This window comes from Hevea brasiliensis, chromosome 1 (genome assembly GCF_030052815.1).
Source record: "Hevea brasiliensis isolate MT/VB/25A 57/8 chromosome 1, ASM3005281v1, whole genome shotgun sequence".
NCBI lineage: Eukaryota > Viridiplantae > Streptophyta > Magnoliopsida > Malpighiales > Euphorbiaceae > Hevea > Hevea brasiliensis.
Genome location: NC_079493.1, coordinates 89,458,582 through 89,482,835, shown reverse-complemented (window position 1 = coordinate 89,482,835; position 24,254 = coordinate 89,458,582). Strand labels below are relative to the sequence as shown.

Below are 24,254 nucleotides of genomic sequence, written 5' to 3'. Positions count from 1 at the left end.
AGTTTTAATATGTTGTTTATCATTGAAATCAAATAGATAAAAATAAATCTTGTATGATGCATGTGACCCTAGGTGAAATTTTTTGAATTCAATAGTATAAACTTCTTTTTTTCATGCTTCCGTTCCTTCAATTTGGTATCAGAGCCACTATATTTTCCATTTAGATTTTTGATTATATGATTTAATTATGTGTTTTGATCATGAGATGATTTATCCATTGTTGGTTGCAATGGAGGTGTGGCAGCATGCTTGAAAAACACCATCAATGGTGCGCATAGTTTAGCTTCCATGGATGGTTCAAGGTTTCGCTTTTAATTCTGCAATTGTTGTATGAGCTAAGGCCTATTCTTTGACTAATTAAAGTGTTTAATTAGTAGTTTTAATCACACAATTAAATTATGATTCAAATCAGAATTTTAAAAATTATTTGAATGTGATTCAAATCTGAATTTTAAAAGTTGTTTGAATGTAATTCAAATCTGAATTTTTAAAGTTGTTTGAATCATATTCAAATCTGAATTTTTAAAGTTGATTGAATAATATTCATATCTGATTTTTTAAAAAATGTTTGAATATGATTCAAATCTGATTTTTTAAGAATTGTTTGAATGTGATTCAAATCTGAATTTTTAAGGTTGTTTGAATGTGATTCAAATTTGAATTTTTAAATTTATTTGAATCATATTCAAATCTAAATTTTTAAGTTGAATATGAGATATTCAATTTAATTTAAGTATGTATGCTTTATTTAATTGTTAAATAGTGATATGCATGATGGATGAACATGGACTATAAAAGACCAATGTGATTGGATTTATTTCTTTTATGTTTCTTTGGGATTGTAAATTAATTAATTTATTTTAATTTATTTTGGGCATGTATTATTAAGTTTGTAATAATTTTTTGGTTGTAATTTCATTTATTTAAGTTCTTATAAATTCGTTTTGGTATGCCAAGGATTACTATATAATTTTGGATTACAAGAAGTTCAAGGAGGTCAAAAGCATTGGTGGGACCAGTGGGAGGAATTCAAGATCAAGTGTTGATTATGTACTCCTTTAGCAATTCTTGTAAAATAAATGAATGAAATGCACCTAGGAATGCCCTGATTCAATTCTTGGTGGCTCAGAATTGAATCCCTTAGAAAGTCCATGATCATACCATATTTACTGCTTATCCATGATTGCATGAGATGTATGGGAATGTATGCAATTATATGATATATGCATGCTAAATGGATAATGTGCAAAGTAAGACCTAAATAGTAATTAGGATGACCATAAAATCTTCCAAACAAATGATTAAGTTGGAAATGCTATAATTAAAGTAATTGTAACATAGGCCCTCCATTGGGGCAATTATTTTAAGAAATTTTAAATAGTTGCATAAGATGCAATTAATTTAAGAGATTTTCTTAAGAATAATTGTTAAGCATGAGATGTTGTAAATATGTAAATGTTTTGGTATCCAATATTGGATGTACCTGAGGACATTAAAATTATTTACATAATTACTGGCTCAATGGGATCAACTTAATTAATGCAAGATAAGTCAATAATGGATGTACCTGAGATTTTGAGCATTAGGGGCTAGGTAAAGGATTGAACCTCACATGAGATGTGATGGACAAGGAGTTGCTCACTTATAGTTTATTGTAATTTCAATAACGGATGTACCTGAGGATGATCAATAGAATTATAAGAAATCAATCACCCACTAGAAATCCATCCAACTGGGATTTCCGTTATCTACTTTGGAAGTGTAGGATTCGCTAAGTTAGTGGGAGGACCAATTTGATTAAAAGACCATAATCATTTTGGTTAATTACTTGATACATTTACTAATTAATCTGGTTATTTTCTACAGTTAATTTTCTGATAATAATGAGCACAGAACAACCACCACCATCCAATATCCTTGCAAGCATACTTGATCGCAATAGTTTGACAGGACCTAATCTCTCTGATTGGCTAAGAAATTTGAAACTTGTCCTGAACCTTGAACATATAGGATATGTTCTAGATTCAAATGTTCATGGTCCCTTACCTCCAGAGGCCACTCAAGAGGAACATGAAACTTTGGACAAGTGGAAGAAGCATGATATGAGAGCTAAGTGTTACATGCTTGCTTCCATGAGTAATGAGTTACAGAAGCAGCATGAGAATATGTAGAGTGCGAGTGAGATCCTCCTTCACCTACAAGAGTTGTATGGTGAGCACAGTAGGAATGCTAGGTATGAGATATCTAGGCAGCTGTTCCACATAAGGATGTCTGAGGGACAGAATGTTGGGGATCATGTCCACAAGATGATTCGGCTAATTGAGCAGTTGGAACATCTTGACTTCAACATGGATTTCCAACTACAGACGGATTTGATCCTTTAGTCCCTTCCTGAGTCTTTTGGGAATTTTGTGACAAATTTTCATATGACTCAACAGGAATGCACCTTAGATGGTTTACTCAACATGCTGGTTATTGCCCAAAAGAATATGCCGGGCAATAAAGGAAAAGAGGTTGCTTTGATTGCATCTTCTTCTGCTGGAAAGTCCAACAAGAAGAAAGGCAATAAGAAAAAGAAACCTCAGATTCTTGGTCTTTCTAAGAAAATAGCTAAACAGAAAGGGAAGACTAAAGCTAATGGAGGTAAAGGAAAGTGTTTCCACTGCCAGAAGGATGGGCACTGGAAAAGGAACTGCCCAGAGTATCTTGCTTCTCTGAAGGACAAGAAGGATACACCTTTGGAAGGTATGTCCATATCTTATTATTTAGATTCTGATGATACTCATAGTTTATCTACAGCTTGGGTTTTAGATACTGGTGCCAGTTCTCACATTTCTAATGATATGCAGGAACTAGCAAATAGTAGCATCTTGCGTTCTCAAGATGTTAGAGTCCGGATTGGCAATGGCTCAACTGTTGAAGCTTTAGCCATAGGATCTAAATCGTTTTACATGTTTGGACATGTTTTGTGTTTGGATAATATTTTATATGTACCTGATGCTTTTAAGAACATCATTTCTATATCTAGTTTGACTAGAATTGGCTATGAATTTTCAATTCACAGATGATGTTTGCAATATTTATTTTAGAAATAAATATGTTGGTTCGGATTATATGAATGATGGTCTTTATTATTTGGATAATAATGACAAACACAAAATGAATGCAAGTGATCTAAATGAATGCAATGCCATAGTGAAAATCAACTCAAGTTCAAAATATATTTGGCACTTAAGGTTATGTCATGTTGCAGAAAATAGGATTACAAAATTGGAGAAAATGGGGATTCTATCCTCATTGGGCTCTGAGCCTACTCCAACTTGTGAATCTTGCCTTCAGGGCAAAATGACTAGATCACCCTTTGTTGGACAAGGGCTAAGAGCTGAAATATTTTGGAGGTAATACATAATGATGTATGTGGTCCATTTAAAGTAATGGCTAGAGGGGGCTTTCATTATTTTATTACCTTTACTGATGATAAATCAAGGTTTGGGTATTTGTATTTGATGAAATACAAATATGAATCCTTTGAAAAGTTCAAAGAATTTAAATCTGAAGTAGAAAATCAAACAGGAATGAGTATTAAAGCTCTTCGATCAGATCATGGAGGTGAATATTTGAGTACTGAATTTGATGAATACTTGAGAGAGCATGGCATTGTTTCCCAGCTGACTCCTCCAGGAACGCCACAGCTGAATGGTGTATCTGAAAGGAGAAATCGTACCTTATTGGATATGGTACGTAGTATGATGAGCTATACTGATATGCCAATCTCCTTTTGGGGATTTGCATTAGAATCAGCTTTGTATATTCTGAATAGGATTCCATCAAAATCAGTTTCTTCCACACCTTATGAGATATGGCATGGAAGAAAAATAAGTCTTAAGCATGTTAAGATTTGGGGTTGTCCAGCTTATATCAAAAAGCTAAACACTGATAAATTGGAGACCAGATCAAAAAAGGGTCGATTTGTTGGATATCCAAAAGATAGTTTTGGATATTATTTTTATTTGCCTACTTCACACAAGGTTGTGATAAGTAAAGATGCCACATTTCTTGAACAACAGTTTGTTCAAGAAGGAGGCAAAGGAAGGCAGATAGAGTTGGAATTGGAGATTACTGACCAACCAACAGATCAGATGGATATATATCCATCTAGTCAACCTACAACCGTTGATGAAACATCTACAGCTGTTCCTCGTAGAACAACCAGGGTATCTCACCCACCAGTGAGATATGGTTTCCTTCATGAAGAAGAACAAGAGTTGTCTACTCATGAAGAATCATATCATGGAGATGATCCACTTACCTATGAAGAAGCTATATCATATATAGACTCTTCAAAATGGATTGATGCTATGAAATCTGAGATTGATTCCATGTATAAGAATCAAGTTTGGGATCTTGTTAACCCACCTGAAGATATTGTACCTATAGGGAACAAATGGGTTTTCAAGAAGAAAATTAGTTCTGATGGAAAGGTAGAGACCTATAAGGCAAGGCTAGTAGTGAAAGGGTTTCGCCAAAGGCAAGGAATCGACTATGAGGAGACTTTCTCGCTTGTTGCCATGCTTAAATCAATTAGGATTCTATTAGCAATAACTGCATACTATGATTATGAGATTTGGCAAATGGATGTGAAAATAGCTTTTCTCAATGGATACATTGAAGAAAACATTTTCATGGAACAACCTAGGGGTTTTGAATTCCAAGATGATTCCAAGGTATGCAAGCTAAAACGATCCATTTATGGGTTGAAACAAGCTTCGAGGAGTTGGAACATCCATTTTGATGAAGCTATTAAATCCTTTGGTTTTATCAAAAATGAGGATGAGCCATGTGTATATAAAAAGGTTAGTGACAGTGCTATCACTTTCCTTGTCTTATATGTGGATGATATACTGTTGATGGGTAATGACACAGGTATGTTGATAACTGTAAAGGTATGGTTGTCAAATACATTCTCTATGAAAGACTTAGGGGATGCAACCTATATTCTTGGGATTCTCATACATAGAGATAGAGCGAAAAGAATAATTGGTTTATCCCAAAGTCTATACTTGGATAAGGTGTTAAAGAGGTTTAATATGCTTGATTCCAAGAGAGGATTGTTACCAGTGAGACATGGTATCCATCTTTCTAAAGAGATGTCTCCAAAGACACCTAAAGAAAGAGATAAAATGGCCAGGATTCTATATGTTTCGGCTATTGGAAGTTTAATGTATGCAATGTTGTGTACTAGGCCGGATATCGCATATGCTGTTAGTTTGACTAGCAGGTATCAATCCAATCCAGGTTTGGAACACTGGATAGCTGTCAAGAATATCCTTAAGTACTTGAGAAGAACTAAGGATTTATTCTTGATTTATGGAGGTAGAGACTTGCAATTGGATGGTTATACTAATTCTGATTTCCAATCAGATATCGATGATAGAAAGTCTACCTCTGGATATGTGTTCATTTGTAATGGAGGTGCAATCAGTTGGAAGAGTTCCAAACAGAGCACGACTGCAGATTTCACTATAGAGGCTGAGTATATTGCTGCATCAGATGCTGCAATGGAAGCTATTTGGATAAAGAAGTTCGTGACAGAACTTATAGTAGTTCCTTCCATTGAGTCAGCAGTTCCACTACACTGTGCAACAATGGAGCAGTCATAAAGGCTAAGAAACTAAGGTCTCACCAAAGATCCAAACACATAGAAAGGCACTACCACATTATTAGAGAAATAGTTGGGCGAGGCGATGTAGCCATGCAGAAAATAGCATCAGCTGAAAATCTAGCTGATCCATTCACTAAGCCTATGTCACAGACTCAACTAGACCGACATCTTGAGAAGATGGGTCTAAGGTATTGTAATGAATGGCTTTAGTGCTAGTGGGAGATTGTTAGTAGTATGCCCTAGAGCATATCATTTAGTATGTATCTTGTACATATTTTTATTAATAAAAGGCATTTTCACTTTTCCGTTTACATAAGATATTTATGTGTAATAGAAAAGGTCCATTGATATTTTGTTAGAAATTCTATTCTTAAGTTGTTAAGAATATAAGTGACAGTATTTCTAGTACAAAGTATCATAAATAGGTTCACAATCGAAGATACTTCATAATAAGGATATGACTTATCCAGAAAAATTGTATTCATGTTTGTTCCTAAGTTATTTATATGAGATATAAATAAGATGGAATGGTGAGTCTCATGCCATATGACAAACATGATAGGCACTTATACATGATAAGTAGGCTGAACCAGTGATACTTATGACAAGCACATGGAGTTTACTCTTGTCAATCATATCAGTGCATATAGTCTTTAGACCTAAGATAGCACAATTATCTTGTATATAGGTAGTTTGAGTTTGATACTGCTTTCATACTTGTACTGTGTATGGGTATATGGGCATGTGTTGGCTCCTATTAGTTATATATGGAGGTAAGTGTTGATCAAGATGGAATCTGTTCCTCTAAGTAAATAGAGATAAAATCCTATGTTCATTTAATTGTTCTTGATGTTTCAAGTTCCTGGCCAGGACAGATAGATTTATTTAGAAAAGAGTTTCTAATGAGAAAATCTTTTTAATCAAGAACTGGAATTAAAAGAGGACATAATATTCATAGCAAATGGAGTTTGACATAAACCATGACTCCAGCTTGAGTTGGGATTTTGTAACAGAGAGATTCTAGTGCATGGTAACATATGATTATAGGTTCATTTAAGGTAAACCTTATTACTAATTGGGTGGCCATGGCATGCTATGCTAGGTGTTAACCATAGTCTATGAGGTGCATAAAATGATTTAGAGAAATCATTTATAGTAAGAAAGAGTTCTGATGATATTAAGAGTTAATATCATGTCTCATTGCCAATTAGTAATGAGCCTAGTAAGTCACACACATACACAAGTTATCACCTAATTAAATATGATTTAATTAATTAATTAAAGAGTTTAATTGATTAATTAAATAGGTTTGGTTTGCAATTAGATTGCAAAGTCCCTAGCATGACTTGAAACCAAATCTAGATTATTGGATGTATAGTATGATTTAAATTTACATTTAAAGTGTTTAAATATGAATTTAATTAATGAGAAATTAATTAATAGAGATTAATTAATTAATTTATATTTGATATAAATTAATTAGAAAGAGAAATAATTATTTTGGATTGAGAACTCAAAATTAAGACACAGGGGCATTTTGGTCATTTCACAGTGTGACAAGTGGCACCATGAGATGGTGACACATGGCATTACACATAAGCTTGCCAAATGTCTTTTAATCATGTAAGATGATTAAAATTAAGATTAAATATAGGTTTGACACTTGGCACAATGTGATTGGGTCACTTAAACCTAGAGCTAATGAAAGAGTGACATGTGGCAAGGGGTTTAATGTGTTAACCTAGCTATATAAGTGTTGTTATGAGAAAAAATAAAACACAAGTAGCAGCCACTCCTTTGTGCCGCCACCTTGGTGTACAATTCTCTCCTCTTCTCTTCTTCTCTCATCAATCCAAGAGATTAGAAAAAAAATCTCTTGAATTAAAAACACCAGAAATTATTTCTAGTGTCCTGTTTACATCTCTAATCTTTTAAAAGGCAGAACTTGATTTTCTAATTAATAGAAAAAGCTTTAAAAACTGTTCAAGGGCTGTCATAGGTGTTCTTGGTGTGGATAAACTAGAGGGACAACATTTGGTGTCCTGAAGACGAATCTCAAAGGCGTAAATACACTGCAGTGCATCAAGAGGTTAGTGTGTTTGTTCTTGATTTAATCTAGAGTTCTAAAATTAATCTGATTAATTTTAAAATCTTAAATGGCAAATAAAGATCCAAAAACATATTAAAAGAGTTTTAATATGTTGTTTATCATTGAAATCAAATAGATAAAAATAAATCTTGCATGATGCATATGACCCTAGATGAAAATTTTTGAATTCAATGGATAAACTTCTTTTTTTTACGCTTCCGTTCCTTCAATTAGTCATACCAAAAATGCTCACCTATTATCCTTAAATATATAATAATATTAAAATTATAAATAAAATCAATATCTACTCACAGTACTTCATAAGTCACTGCGGCGGCTGGGCGAAGGAGGAAGGCTAGCCCGGCTCACCTAAACAATTACATTACAAACTGATCAATATTTACTTAAAACAAAACTTTGAAAGAGTCGAAGATAACCTAGGTTTTGCCGAAAATTTGGCAGAATTTTCCCTATACCTAGAACCTACCCAACCTGCAAAGTAGCTAAAATCACACTTCTAAAATCACAAGCCTCAAATTCACATCTCAACAATATTATCTGGCCCCTCTTAGGCCCTCAAACTAGTTAAAACTCACATACTACACATAAAATAATTATTTAAAAATTTGAAGTGTTCCACTTTATAAATGATTGAATATTTAAAAATTTCTATTTAAATAGAAGTCTGTGTCTAAAATAAATTTTCCTACAAAAGTCTAGAATAAATTAGAAAAAGCAATGAATTAGAAAATAAAATGAAAATAGGCAAAAAAATAGAAATTTATTTTTCTTTCCTGCTTCGCGTAGAAAATTTTTTGATCTTAAATTCATTTAGAAAAATTAAATAAATCATTTTTTTAATTTAAAGTTCTATTTTGAAAAAACGTTTACTATATTATTAAACAAAAATAATTTAAGTGATGTTATTAAATGAATTTTATTTTTTTATCATAATTAATGTAAAAAAGAAAAAAAAAAGCATTTTTCCTACAAATCTAAAATCTTACAATAATATTCAAAAATAATTACCAAAACAATTATTTTTTTTAGTAAAAGATTGTCTACTAATCCATTATATACTACTATTATTCAATACTAAAAATAAATTCTTGCTATGCAATAATAATATTAAAAATAATAAAGAGTTAAATTTAATTAATTATTAAAAATTAATATATCTTAAATAAAATAAAAATATCACAAAATTAAAAATAAAGAAATTAATTAAGAAATTCTATATATAGTATTAGTAGTTTAATATAATTCTCATATAGTAGTGTTTTTATGTGGTTATAAGTGTTTGATGTTGGGTTTGTATAAACTTGTAGCAATGAAATTACAAAAATATAATAAAGATAAACATTATCTGATGGATAACTATAAAGAAATAATGTAATCCTAATGAATGTTGCTAAAACTCAAAATTAGAGATGTAATAGAAATGAGATATTTTATTTTATTTTATTTTTATTAATGAAGTGTCTTGGACTATAAAATAGCTCAGGCAGTCACTTCATGGGGGAGTAAAAGTTGTTATAAGGCATAAAATCCGTCAAAATCATATATTCCAAAATGTATGTGTAGGGATAACATGAATGACGGGTCATCTTTGATTTTTTTTTATTTGTTGTACTTTGTATTTTTTTTAAGGGCCTGAATTTGCTATTGGTTAATCAAGATAAAAATTAATCACCTTATAAAAATTAAAAAAATAACGAAATTACCGAACTGCAAGTTAGAATTTTCATTTGAATCACTGTTGCTTGTAATATTTTGTGGGAAGTTATATGTTTATTATTATTTATAATAGGAGAAATTAGGTCTCTTTATCATGTGGTATTTGAGTAATACAAATTTAATTGCATATTAAAAGCCAAAATTTTCAATTTTATAATATTTGTTCAATTACTTGAAATTGTTCAAAATTAAAAGATTTAAATAAAATAGAAATGATTTAAAATTTTAAATTTTTCTGATAATAACTGTTAAATAAATTATATTTTCACATAATATTAATTTCATAATTAATTAATTAATTATTATGATAACATTATATTGTACATGAAAAATTAATAAAAAATTAAAAAATTAATCGCGTGTATGTACAGTAAATTGCAAAAAGAACTAGTATATAATAAATATGAATAATGAATGAACATAAAAAGTTAATAAATTATTTTATAATTTTGTTAAGCCCTTCTAAATTTTATAATCAAGTTACGAGTAATCGACCATCCAGCGTGATAGCCTAGTGATTAACTTGATGAGGTGACCTTGTCTCACTCTAATTTGACTCCCTGCGCCACGTGATAAATAAATATTATCTCTATTTAGAAGTACAATGAGAAAAATTAGGATGTTGTCCAATTATTCGTCTCATTGAATGTTACCTCCGATTTGGTGATAAGTCTTTTTTTATGAGATTTGAGTAATTCCATAACATAAATCGATAATCTCAAACCTCGGGTCTCTTAGGCACTAGTTGATACATCTGCTAACGTGGCATTGTGCACATGTGGAGCATTGTCGATGTGTCATCGAAGCCTCTAGTTTCGCAAAAACGTGAACGTCTTTGGACTCACGATAATTAGGGAAGTCTAAAGATGCCACATATTTGCTGGATAAACAGGGTATTGAAGGTTCCAGTGGCGATGGGTCAGTCTTTGATCTCTTTTGGTGATGGTTGAAAATTATTTTTATTTGGTTCAAATGGAAGCTAGTGAGGTGGCGAAGCTTAAGAAAGTGTTTATTCTCAAAAGGAAAGCATGTTTGACCAAAAGGGGGAGAATTTCTTGGGGGTTTTCTAAGCTTCAAGGATAGTGTTGTAGGATTTTTTATAGCAAAAAAATACACTTCCAGTGCCCCAAAGGTAGATCGTTAGAAAAAGTGGTACCAACAAAGAAAATGGTGAGTTAGTGTGTTGTCAGATTCAGATAAGGTTCGAAAATGTCGACATGTTCTCACCTGGGTGACTGGGAAGGTCTCGTGCCTTCCTACTGCATTTAGCTTTGAGGCAACATCGTTCGGTTGAGGCAATCTGTGTGTGTCGCTCATGGGCTTAGACTGTACGCTTCGGCTTCATTGAGCCCAGGTCTAGCATGCTAAGCTCAAGTCCTTGGGCTTGAATTTTCTCCATAGGCCTGGCTTATTGAATTTATTTTTCTTTTCATTTTACTTAAATTTCAGAATTTCGTAGAACTTAAAATTACAAAATTTGTGCTAAAAATTCTAAATATTTTTAATTTTATTTTGTGTAATTCTAAAAAATTTCAAAGATAATTTGTAACTAAGTACCTAAGGCATAACAAAAATTTTCAGTTTTTAAAGTAACAATTTGGTTCTTAAATTTAAATTATGTTAATAAATTAGTTTATACTGTTAATTGCTTTTTAATTTAAAATAATTTAGTCTGTAAAAATTTATTTTATTAATAAAATAGCCCTTAAATCTAAATTTTATATTTCAATAATTACTTATTTTATACTTAAATAATTTTATATTTTATAAAATATCAAATATTTTTTTTATATTTACAATTATTTAGGTAAAAAATAATAAAACATAGTTCATAACAAGCAATATGTTTTACTACTTAAAGTTTTTATATTATGGTTTATAATTTTATTAAAAATTATATTTTATTTGTAGTAATGTTTTTTTAATAAATAAATAATTATAAAATTCTTTTATAGTGCTTTTTAAGAAAAATTATTAAAAGAAAATTATTTTATATGATTTAATATAATTTATCTTGACAATAAATAATCATATTTAAATTATAATTTATTTACAATTTATAAATAGTTTTGAAAAACTACATTTTAAATTTGATTTCTATTTAAATTAATTATTTTTTAAAAACATATTATTATCTATTTAATATTTTATAAAATATATAACTATTTAATTATAAAATAAATAATTTTTTAACATAAAATTTAGATATATGGGCTGTTTAGTAACTAACTTGTTTTAAACTGAAAAGCAATTAATGAAATTAACTATTAATTTAGACTGTAATAACTAATTTATTAAAAGAATTTAAATTTGGAGATCAAAACGTTGTTAAAAACAAATTGAAGTCCAATATATGAATTTTGTTATATATGTCTCAAGATTTAGTTGTAAATTAACTAATTATTATTATTATTATTATTATTATTATTATTATTATTATTATTATTATTATTTAATGACACCTTATTGCCATGATGTGTAAGTCTAGGGTTTGTTCAATGAGCTGAAAAATAAAGACGGCAGCTGCATTTAAAACAGATATCAAGACTCAAGCCTGCCCTAACGAATGAAAAGTTCCGCGTGGACCAAGTGCATGCTGCTAATGCCCTACTTTTTTTTTTCTTTTCTAAAACAATGCCCTACTTGAACATATGGATTAATTCTTATTTAAATCTGACAGCAGAGAATTTGTTAAAGCCGGCACTTACCTAAGATCAAATATAAACTAATTGAAATTCACAAATTTGTGCCTTTAATAAATTATATAAAAAAAAAACCTTAATTACTCCAACTTTACATCCTCGAATTCATCCATATAAACAATAGAGTTCTCCTCATATGAACAGTAGTACATCTACTTATATGCAAATAAGGGTTGAAATCTCGGTATTATATTACAATGTAAATACATCATATAGGTTTCAACGTAAGGGAGCAAATGAATTCTATGCATTTATCTTGTGCAATCAGTTACATATTACCTGGAGTTGTATGGAATATGCCATATATGCTTCAAAATGTTGCTTGATTAATCATCCCTCGTCTTCTTGATCATGGATGAATTTGTTATCAATATACACGCAAGGGATGTGATCTATCTTGAAAATCTCCCGTCTTTTGCAATTCCCTTTCCTTTTCTCCAATAACAAGGGAAACTTTCGTGGCCCATCCTGTTGTCCAGTACGACACATTGTAATAAATCCTGGATTCATGAAACTAGCCATTTTCGGTCTTTCCTTCCGGAGAGGACAGTCGCGAATATACAGTTCCAGTAGTGAGTGAGGCAGGTCCTTTTCTGGGAGGGATGTGAGCTTCGGACAGTTAGAGATAAATAGCTCCTCAAGAAAAGAGAGGCTGTGGAGGGCCACATATTTCAGGTTTGGGAAATTTACAATGGACAAGCTGGTCAGAGATGCAGGCAGCATCATCGCTAGCTCCTCCTGAGGAAAACACACAACAGTTGGACAACCACCGGTAATGAATAGGTGTGTAAGAGAGGTGAGTTTATGCAATCCCCATTCAAAGAGGGAGTTACAGATGATGAGATTCGTCATTGAAAGTGAAGTTATTTTGGTGGGGAAACCCTCTTCTGGGAAGGATACAATTCCTGGACAAGCATGAATATCCAATTCTAGAAGAGAAGTCAAGTTTTGCATTTGTCTTGGCAGAGCCTCAAGCCTCTCACACCAGCCAATGTAGAATTTCCTTAGATTGGTGACAGGCAGCCCATCTTCAGGAAAGGAAACAAATCTGGGACATTTATATATGGTAATCTCGCGAAGTTGGCTCAGCTTGTTGAGGTTCCCAGGTAAGGATGCAAGATTACCACAATATCTTATCTCCAAATGTTCAATAAACATGCTATCAGAAAAAGTCTCAGCTACTGAATGCAGTTCTGGGCATTCCCAAATCTCAAGGTGTCGAAGACAAGCAGGTAACTTGCCACTTGATAATAGGCTCCTGAGAGATGGACAATTCCTGATGTACAAATGTTCAAGAAGATATGTGCCGTAGATACTTTTACCCTTGCCCTCTTCCAGCAAACAGCGCAAATCGCCACAGGAACCGATGCATAGTTTTTTAAGAGTTGAAGGCAAACTTGTTTGTGAAAAAGAAACAAGTCCGGGGCAGTTTTCAATATGGAGCTCTTTCATGGATGTGAGACTGGACAAGCTGGGTCCCTTCAAGATTTTACAATCCACTAACTCGAGAATTTTAAGAGAGCAAGGCAAGCCATGGTGCTGTTGTTCTTCTTCTTCACCTCCACCAAAGGAGACAAGCGGTGAACAATTCATGATTTTAACACAACGCATGGAGCAGAGGCTTCCTAGCAATCCAACATCCTTCTGCAACAGAATCATAAGGTCCTCACAGCCGTCAATCTCCAAATTTTCTACTTTTTTCAGTCCTCGCATGAGGCCCCGCTCTGTTGGACAAGTAAAATTTGTAATACGAAAAAGAACTGCTGAGTTTAGTGAGCTAAACTCACTCATGCTTCTGCACGCCACTTCTTTGCATCCATTAATATTCAATTCGCAGAGCACTGGATAATTTATTATTGAAACCAGCAAGCACTCACATTCATGAACTAAAAGCTTTTCCAATGATGGAAGATTGTTTGGTAAATTTCCCACTAGTTCAGGACACTTTAGAAGAGAAAGCTCGCGGAGATGCAGGAAAATTTCACCTTTTTGTTTGCCAAGGGCATCCCAAGTCTTCCATTCTGGCATATGTTCGAAACGAAGAGTCCCCAGTGAGGGGAAAGGATTTGAGCAACCTGTCCCATAAATCTCTGCGCCTATGCTCTTTAATCCACCCATCCCTGAGATAATCAGGTCTTTGAGCGACGACAAGAGGCCAAGTGGTGGCAAGGACGTGCAATTTTTACAATTTTCTAATCTTAGGAGGACCATGTTAGAGAATGAAGGATCTCCAACCCAAACTGGTAACTCCACACCTGCATAGCCGTTGACAATCAGCTCTTTTAGCCTTTGATGAGGTCTCAGCATGTTGAGTACATCTTTTGCTACTCTTTGATTTCTTGAATCATTAAAATTAGAATCCCATTTCAACATTAAAGCATCTAGATCTTGCTTTGCGCTTAAATTGGCTTGCCTTGCTTGTTGAACATCAACCACATTCTCTAACCCAGAAATTCGAAGCGTTCCACGTAGAGAGTTCAAGTTCATTAACTCTTCTATTCCACATCCAGCGTGTTTGTCAACAAGAAAATCGGATAATTTGCAGAGACATTTCAGTTTTCCTATTCCTTCTGGCATCTCACTCAGTGAGGATACATTAGTAATATCAAGATGAAGCAGATTGATCAAGTTCTTCAAGTTTGAAGGCAACTTTGTGAGATGAGAACAGTCTCGTAATATTAAAAACAACAAGTTGAATAAGGAGCTTGTTGACTCAGGTAAACTTTTAAGCATGGTGCAAGAAAGGTCAAGGTGTCTTAGATGTTTCAATTTTCCAATTGAACAAGGCAACTCAGTGATGTTATAACCTTTGAAGCTCAGGACCCTTAACCATTTCAAGTTCAACACCAAATCAATAACATGATTAGTTATGTAGCTTGTATCACCATGTCCGAATGGGAGGAAGGTTCTTAAGTACTTACATTCACCAATGGCCCCTAACTTTTTGATGCTGTCACAATCTTCTCGAATGTAAGAAGAATGGCGAGCCTTTTTAAATCTCGCAGATTCCTTATTAGCCTCCTCCAATTTAAAACATGTGTCTCCGGCAGCCCATTGAGCTAGATCATTGATAAGGTCGTGCATTACATATAGGGCTTTATTGCCACTTGACACTTGAAATATTGACCTGGACACAAGCTCATGAAAATATTTGCTGCCTATCTCTTCCTTCTGATCACCGTCTTCTTGCTGCTGAATCATACCGACTGCTATCCACCGAAGGACTAGCTCTTCTTCGTTAAATTCATACCCTTTTGGTAATACTGCACAATAACCAAAACACCTCTTCAAATGTGAAGGCAAATGGTGATAACTCAATCTCAATGCTTCAAGAATGTGACTTTCATCTGGTAGATTCCAGAATTTTCTATTTAGCACATTTTCCCATTCATCTCTCCGCTTTGAGCGTAGAAGGCCACCAAGAGTCATTGCTGCCAAAGGCAAGCCACTGCACTTCTGGATTACGTTTTTCCTAATTAATTCCAAATTTGGATGTCTGCCAGGATCTCTGTTCTCAAATGCATGTTTCGAAAACACAGACCAGCAATCCTCATCTGATAAAAGCTCCAACTTATGATAATGTGGGACAGATCCCATAGTTAATGCAACATCTTCCCAGCGAGTCGTCACAATTATTTTACTTCCTGGAGCTGCAGCTGAAAAGGGGGATTTCAGTTCTTGCCACTCTGCATAATTCTTGTTCCACACGTCATCTAAAACCAGCAGTAACTTTTTCCTCGTTAATTCCTTTCTTAGTTTGACCTGAACATCATTCAACTCTTGTAGCTCGCATGACTGGGAAGTGATGGACTCAAGAATTGCCTTGGTTACTCTCTTAACATCAAACTCTTCAGAAATACAAACCCATCCCTTCGCCTGGAAATTTGAAATAGAACAGTCATTGTATACAAGCTTAGCAAGCGTTGTCTTGCCTACTCCTGCCATTCCAACAATGGCAATGACACGAAAGTTGGCATCAACACTGCTGCTTTCCCTTCTTAATACCATTTCAAGAACCTTCTCTTTATCTCCGTCCCTCCCATAGATTCCAGGTTCGTTTGGCAAACACGTACTGGGTGTTCTTCGCGACAATTGTGAAGATGAACCCTCAAGGATCCTTAGCAGGCCTAGTTTGTCTGCTCGCTGAGAAATGTCTTGTAACCGGATAGTGATCTTCTTTATGCCAGACCTCATTCTACAAAAGAACTTCACAGCTCCAGGACTCAGCTTTTGTCCAACGCGGAAATTTCGAGCTCTGGGATTCAACCTGCGTCGTGAAGCTTTGGTGTTAAACTTATCGAGTAAGTCCTCTGCATCATAAGCGAGATCCCTGAGATCATCCAGCCACTTTCTCACAGTCTTGTCTTTCTGCTGCTTCTCTTCAGCATCATCGAGGACCGCCATAAGCATGGGTAAAAACTCTATCCATTTCTTCATCTTTTTCTGGCAACCCAATCCGTTTATAAATCTTAAGAACTCGGGAGATGTCAGTCTCGTTAAGAGCATGCCCAAGATCGCAGCAAGAATAACCTCTCCCAGAACCATGGCTTTGTTTGTACAAAGGGAGGGGATTAGCTAGGTTTATGATCGACAGAAAGGTTGCAAAAGCTAAGAGGGAGGGTGGTGGGGTGTGGCTGTTTCGAGGATTTTTCTTACCAGGTCCCACAAATTGTGGGACTCATTTAATATATGACTTCTTTATGTTATATCTTAATTTATAATAAACTAAATAATAAATTAAATTTAAGTAAAAATTTCTTATATTCTAACGTGAAAAAAAAAAATATTAGATGCACATTAGAATTATATTCTATATTTACACTCTATATTAAATAATATTGTTATTTATAATTTTATATTAATATTATTATTTATTATATAAATTATTCAATTATATAAATTTAGAAATTTATATATTATTTTATTATTATTGTTATTTATATTTTTATTATTATTTATATTTCATTTACCTGAATATTCATCTCTAATGATGCGAAGCAATAATATTATTGGAATAGATACACAACGATTTAAACAGATTGATATGAGTAGAGAGAAAAAAAAGAAGAATTAAAAATTTTTTTTAGAAATATCCATTATTTTTTTTATTTGGAGAAACAAATAAAATATTCTAATACATTAGCGCCATTAAATATATTGGAGCTTTTTATTAAAGGTTGCATTAAAAAAAATATTATATAGAAGTGAGTTTAGACTTATTTATTAAAAAGAGTGGTTATGCCGAATTAGAAGAGAGAAAAATGAGATGCTAATATAAATAATATTATATTATTAAAAATAATTAAAAAAAATAGAATTTTCATAAGTAAAAAAGAAAAATTAAAAAAGTAGCTAGATACTGCTTAAAATAGTATCTGACTGGTTGAACATTATTTTAAATAGTCTCTGATTATTTTAATAATTTTTTTTACTCTTTTTATTTATACTCACACTCACACCATAATCATTTCACTTATATTTATACTTGCATAATTTAATTATTGAACAATTAATAATGTGACATAAAAAATAATAATAATAAATTATAGAGCATAAAAATTTTTAAAATACAAATATTATTTATAATTAGATAATAAAATGTGAAAATAAATAAATAATTACAACAGCTAAAAACAGTTATTGTGCAATGTTATCGTGCGTGAAAAGCAGGCTATTAAGTGGGGCGGTTATTACGCAATGTTACAGGCTATTAAGTGGGGTCTTATAGGTAACTTGAGCTTTTATAGCACTATACATTTAATTAATAAATACTAAATAATAACTATTTTCAGTTATTTATAAAATATTAAATATTTTCATTCACTATAATAATTTTATTAATTTTTTATAATAATATTAATAAATTTTTATTTATAAATAATATTTATATTTTTTTTACCCTCTATAATTATTAATTTTTTTATATTACATTATTAATTAATCAATAATTAAATTGTATAGATATAAATTATAGTGTAAGTGTGAGTGCAACAAGGAGAGTATAAAAAAAATTATTAAAGTAGTTGGATACTATTTTAAGTAGTGTCCGACTACTCTTTTAATTTTTTTTTAGCTCTAAGAAATTTTATTTATTTTTTATTTTTTTAATATTAAAATGCTATTTATATTAGCATCCCCTTTTCTCTCTCTTTCAACTCAGCATAATCACATCTTTTTGATAAATAAGTTTAAACTCACTCTTATATGGTTTTTTTTTTTTTTTTCAAATGCACAATTTTGGTAAAAAAGCCTAATGTATTGTGTGTTAAGTCTACAAGAATTTAAACAAAAATTTTTTATTTAGATAATAATAGAAATTTTGTAAATGAAGGTAATAAAAAATAAAATATTATAATATCCCTAATCTATTAATTTAGTAGATTGAAAAAATTGAAATTTGATGAAAGTTTTAAAACCTAAAAAAAAACAATACTATTTTAAAAAACCATACTTTAAAATAAACTTATTTATTTTAAAAACTCATAATTTACCACTAAAAACTTAGTAAGTGAGTGTTTTGTCAGTCATTTTTTTTATTGCATAGTTTTGGTATTTTTTAATTATTTATTTAATTTATTTTTATAATTATATTATATTTATTTATTTTCAATAATTTTATTATAAATTAATTATTTACTTGTATATATATATTTGTTAATTTTAAAATTATTATCATACTGTTTATCGTTTATTTATTGCACTAATAAATTTGAAAAAAAATTTAAAACAAAATAAAAAAATAGATTTTTTTTTAAATATAGATTAAGTTTAGATTTACATAAAAATTTTCCTTGAATAAAATGATTTTAGGCCACAAATTTGTGATTCATATATATTAATCCATATAAAGGGATTAGCTTACTACATGGGAAAGAAAACTCCATATAAATTAGTCCAAAAATAGTCAAGACATCAACATCATGATTTTTGTCCCCTACATTCGAGAATTTATATTTTAAGGCCGTGATTTTAAATATGATAATTTATATAGAATGATAAATAAATAAACTATAAACATAAATATAAATATATTGGGTGATAAATTCTAAAATAATAATAATAATAATAATAATAATTACTCAGTAGTTTTTTAAAAATAATGTAAATTCACTTAATCATCTTTAATTGGCTTATCACGACATAAAGTTACAAATTTGGAATATAATTTCTCAATAAATTCATGATGATTTCAAAATAGTACAGTTGCCAAATCAACTTGCTTATCAGTTCAAGTCAATTGATTTGTTTGATAATAATTAATCTGAGATCATTTAAAAAATTTTAACATTTTAGTATTTTTCATAAATTTTAATAAAAATACAATTAAAAAGAAAAACTCTATAGTGAGAGGTGATCTGATTTTCTCTAGAAAATTCTCTCTTTCTTGTTTTTCATCTTTTTCCTTCTATCTTTCTTCTTTTTTTTTTCCCCTCTTTTGATTTGTTTTGTGACTACCAGCGAGTATTCTTGCATGTGGTTATTCCCTCACCCTATTTTTTTTGTGTTTTCTTAATTATATATATATATATATATATATATATATATATATATATATATATATATATATATATATATATAATTTTAAATTTGTGTTCTTTTTAAACAGATTTTGAGTATATTTAGTCAGATTTATTGCTTTGATAGATCCTGAGTTCTTTGCCCCTTTTTTCAATAAGAGTTTATCTTGTTTTATCTCATTTTTATGGAGGTATTCCTTTTAGTTATTCGTTGTTTTGTTTTCATTTTATAAGGCGTCTAGTTGTGGTGTTTTGTTATTTGAATAGAAGTACAATAGGAGGTGCAAATTTTTTTTTTGAAATAGGACGTCAAAATTTGTAGGTGATTATTATTATAAAAAAATCATAGGATCATAGGGTCAAATAATAATTATAAATTATAATTAAGCAAAAGCGTGCTTTCTTCCAATTAATAAAGTTAAATGCTGCAAATATGATTGAACCCTTTAAATCAAGGTGATTATTATTATTATTATTATTATTATTATTATTATTATTATTATTATTATTATTATTATTATTATTATTGATGAAATATATTTTTCTACCAAGATATATTTTAATAAAATAGAAAAATATATTATACAATCAAAATTTGACTTGCAAAAATCAATTAATAAACAATATTTTCAAAATAAGACCAAACAAGTTGATTGAATCAAATGGACCGAAGATCGATTAAGAATCTAATTGGATTTAACATCATCGATCAAACTTGATAAAATTTGATGAAACAATGACCCTAATAAACTCTAATTTCTCATATGCTGTATCTTTTTGAAAAAAAAAGAAAAAATTACATAGAAGTAGGGAGGAGGAGACGTTAATTCCCTCCTGCCCAATCCCTTAACTTTTAATTGCAGGACAAATGACCCAATAATTCCTTATATAATGGAGAATCAATTACAAAACAAGGGTTTAAAATAATTCATTTCGAATAATATTAAAAAAAAAATTATACAAACCAATTGTTAATAGTAACCGTTCTCTCAGACCCAATTTCAGCAGAAGGATATGCAAAAGCACCAAGATAGCATTGCTTGAAGATTGCAAACTAAAGGCACTAACAGGAGGAGGGGGAGACACCGATGTGGCAGAATTTTATTTTATTTTATTTTATTTTATTTAAGAGGTGGGTTCGTAAGTTATAAAATGTATCAATTCTTTTTTGAATTTGGTTAAAAAAAATTGGAAAATAATAAAAAGAAACTATTATTTTATCAATTAAATTATATCAAATTGTGCTTATTTTATTATTTTAATTCTAATTTTATTAATAATTAAACTAAATTCATACTGAATGAAAAAATAAGAGTAAAAATGATTGTTCTTTAATTTTGATTTTAAAAATATTATTAATCATTAAGTTTTTTTATTTATTTATTAAGATTTTTTTTATATTTATTTTATAATCGTTAAAAAATTTATGTATTTGAAATTTTTAGTTATCCTTCTTAAAATCATTTTTTCAAAAAATAAAATTTAAGTTTTCATATTAAAAGTATAAAAAATTTTATCACTGTACTCAATATTTATAAATAATAATTAAAATTTTTTATATAATAATTTTTATGTGAATTAATGATTAATGAAATAGAATGTAAATTATTTTTTAAAAAAATCTATTTTTTATTTATTTTAAAAATACCTGATATTTTATTTAATTGATTCTGCTGTGCAGCTGCCAAGAAGTATGCAAATGTATTGTGCTCGAAAACAACAAATACATAGTCTTGTTTTCCTGCCGTCTCAGTCTATTTGGTATTTATTTTGCCACGTGGAGTTTGGTTTCCATGCATTCTGTGTTAAACAATGTTGCACTGTACCAATAATTTCTCACCGGCCTTCCAATAATAATGAATTCTTGAAAATAAAACTTGCCGGCATGATTAAAAATTTTATTAAACTATTTCAGTCACAATCGAGTGTGCTGAATTTTCATGGAAAAAATATAATAATCAATTTGTAATAATAATTTTATTTTATTGAATACCAAGTTAGCAGACAGCTCCTTACCATACACCCTAGTATCATATTCATGTTCAATGTCGCTTCCTTCTTTATAAGTGGGAGTCCTTTTACACGATACCAGACTATATAATAAGAGGACCGTTTAAGATAATATCAAAATAAAAGTATTTCTGATGCACAAGATTTTCATAAGAGATAAGTGCAGAGCATATGTGTCATTGATTATACAAACATTATGCACCTTCTCAGGTTTTTGGGAGAAATGAAAGGATTTAGAAAGCCATTGATGGAAACAGAGAGGATTCTTATTATTGAAAAACTCCTCTTCTTACAAGCAGGAGAAGCCTTCCTTATATACTGAGGGAAAGCCATGATCTTACAGACAAGACTCACTTTGACAGCTCACTCATAAATAGGAAATACAAACTTTAATTATTAAAGCAAACTTAGACTTTACTTAAAGCGACTGACACTGTATCGAATATCCTTTTCAAAGAGAGGTAGATAAATTAAAGTTCCTATAATCTAAGTCATCAGAATCGATGTTTCCATAGAAAATCTGATACCAGGGTCCACGCTCTTTTGGAGAGGATGGGATAGCACTTTGAGTGGATTCACGGGCTTCGATTTCCATAGGATCCTGGGAATCTTGCCAGAGAGAATTGGTCCAGTCTATGGGTCCATCATCTAAAGAGTGGATAGGTCCAAGTGATGTACAAAAAACATGTGGAGGTAAAATGGGTTGGTAATTATTTATGAAAGAACGGAAGCGTGAAAAACACAAGTTTATACCATTGAATTCAAAAATTTCATCTAGGGTCATATGCATCATGCAAGATTTATTTTTATCTATTTGATTTCAATGATAAACAACATATTAAAACTCTTTTAATATGTTTTTGGATCTGTATTTGCTATTTAAGATTTTAAAATTAATCAGATTAATTTTAGAACCCTAAATTAAATCAAGAACGATTACACTAACCTCTTGATGCACTGTAGCGTGTCTGTGCCTTTGAGATTCATCTTTAGGACACCAAATGTTGTCCCTCTAGCTTGTCCACACCAAGAACACCTATGACAGCCCTTGAACAACTTCTAAAGCTTTTTCTATTAATTAAAAATTCAAGTTCTGCCTTTTAAGATATTAGAGATGTAAACAGGACACTAGAAATAATTTCTAGTATTTTTAATTCAAAAGATTGATAGCTAATCTCTTTGAATTGATGAGAGATGAAGAGGAAGAGAGGGAGAGCTTCAAAATGGTGTGACAAAGGAGTGTGGCTGCTGGTTGTATTTTATTTTCTCATAACAACACTTATATAACTTGGTTAACACATTAAACCATTGCCACATGTCACCCTTTGATTAGCTCTAGGTTTAAGTGACCCAATCACATTGTGCCAAGTGTCAAACCTATATTTAATCTTAATTTTAATCGTCTTACATGATTAAAAGACATTTGGTAAGCTTATGTGTAATGCTATGTGTCACCATCTCATGGTGCCACGTGTCACATTGTGAAATGACCAAAATGCCCCTATGTCTTAATTTTGAGTTCTTAATAAAAAAATAATTATTTCTCTTCTCCTAATTAATTTATATCAAATATAAATTAATTAATTAATCTCTATTAATTAATTTCTCATTAATTAAATTCATATTTAAACACTTTAAATATAAATTTAATTTATACTATACATCCAATAATCTAGATTTGATTTCAAGTCATGCTAGGGACTTTGCAATCTAATTGTAAACCAAACCTATTTAATTAATCAATTAAACTCTTTAATTAATTAATTAAATTATATTTAAATAGGTGATAACTTATGTATGTGTGTGACTTACTAGGCTTGTCACACCCTACCCCTCTGTAAGGCATAACATGATCCCGTAGTATGCCTAATGAATTACCAACTCCGTCTACTGATAATCCATTAAATACACTACAAGGGATTTTAAAAACTTTTCTTACTTCTTTTACAGTGGTGAGCACTATTTACAGGTGTTAAAAACTTTTTTGAACTGACGTAATAGAACTAACACATTTGAATTATTTGAAATTTCTGTAAAAATTTTGGCAGAGTGCCATCTATATTTTGGATAAAACAGTTCTTCAGAAAACCTGTAAAAAGCACTTCAATAAATTTCCAAATCTCAACTTCAACATTTTTCTCAACCCAACACATTTCTCAAGTCAAATTCACAGTAATTTTTCAAGGACTGAGATAGAGAAAATATAATACAATTTTTACAAGCCAAAATATCTCATAATTTACTTTACAACTTCAATGTAAAATTTTTATTTACAACTGCTCATAACCAACAACAATATGTACATACAGTGAACATACATTACATTACAAAATACAAAATATTGGTATACTCATTATACCCGGTAGTCTCTCGCTGGAGGTACTAGCAGCCTAGTCTGCTGCCACTCACTGTCTACACTGCGACAATAAAAGCTATCATTTGAGACAATATCTCAGTGGTGCACAACATTATCCAAATACAATTTAAATCACAATTCATAAATCATATAAATAGTGGATACTTAAAACCATAGTTAA

At 30.8% G+C, this 24,254-nt stretch overlaps 1 protein-coding gene across 1 annotated transcript; it reads right to left on the bottom strand.

Annotated features, from left to right (window-relative positions):
* Positions 1 to 12,520: 12,520 nt before the first annotated feature.
* On the bottom strand, positions 12,521 to 16,735 carry LOC110662403 (putative disease resistance RPP13-like protein 1). The gene has a single exon (XM_021821361.2). The coding sequence runs from the start codon at positions 16,733 to 16,735 to the stop codon at positions 12,521 to 12,523; it is 4,215 nt and encodes a 1,404-aa protein (XP_021677053.2).
* Positions 16,736 to 24,254: the final 7,519 nt, after the last annotated feature.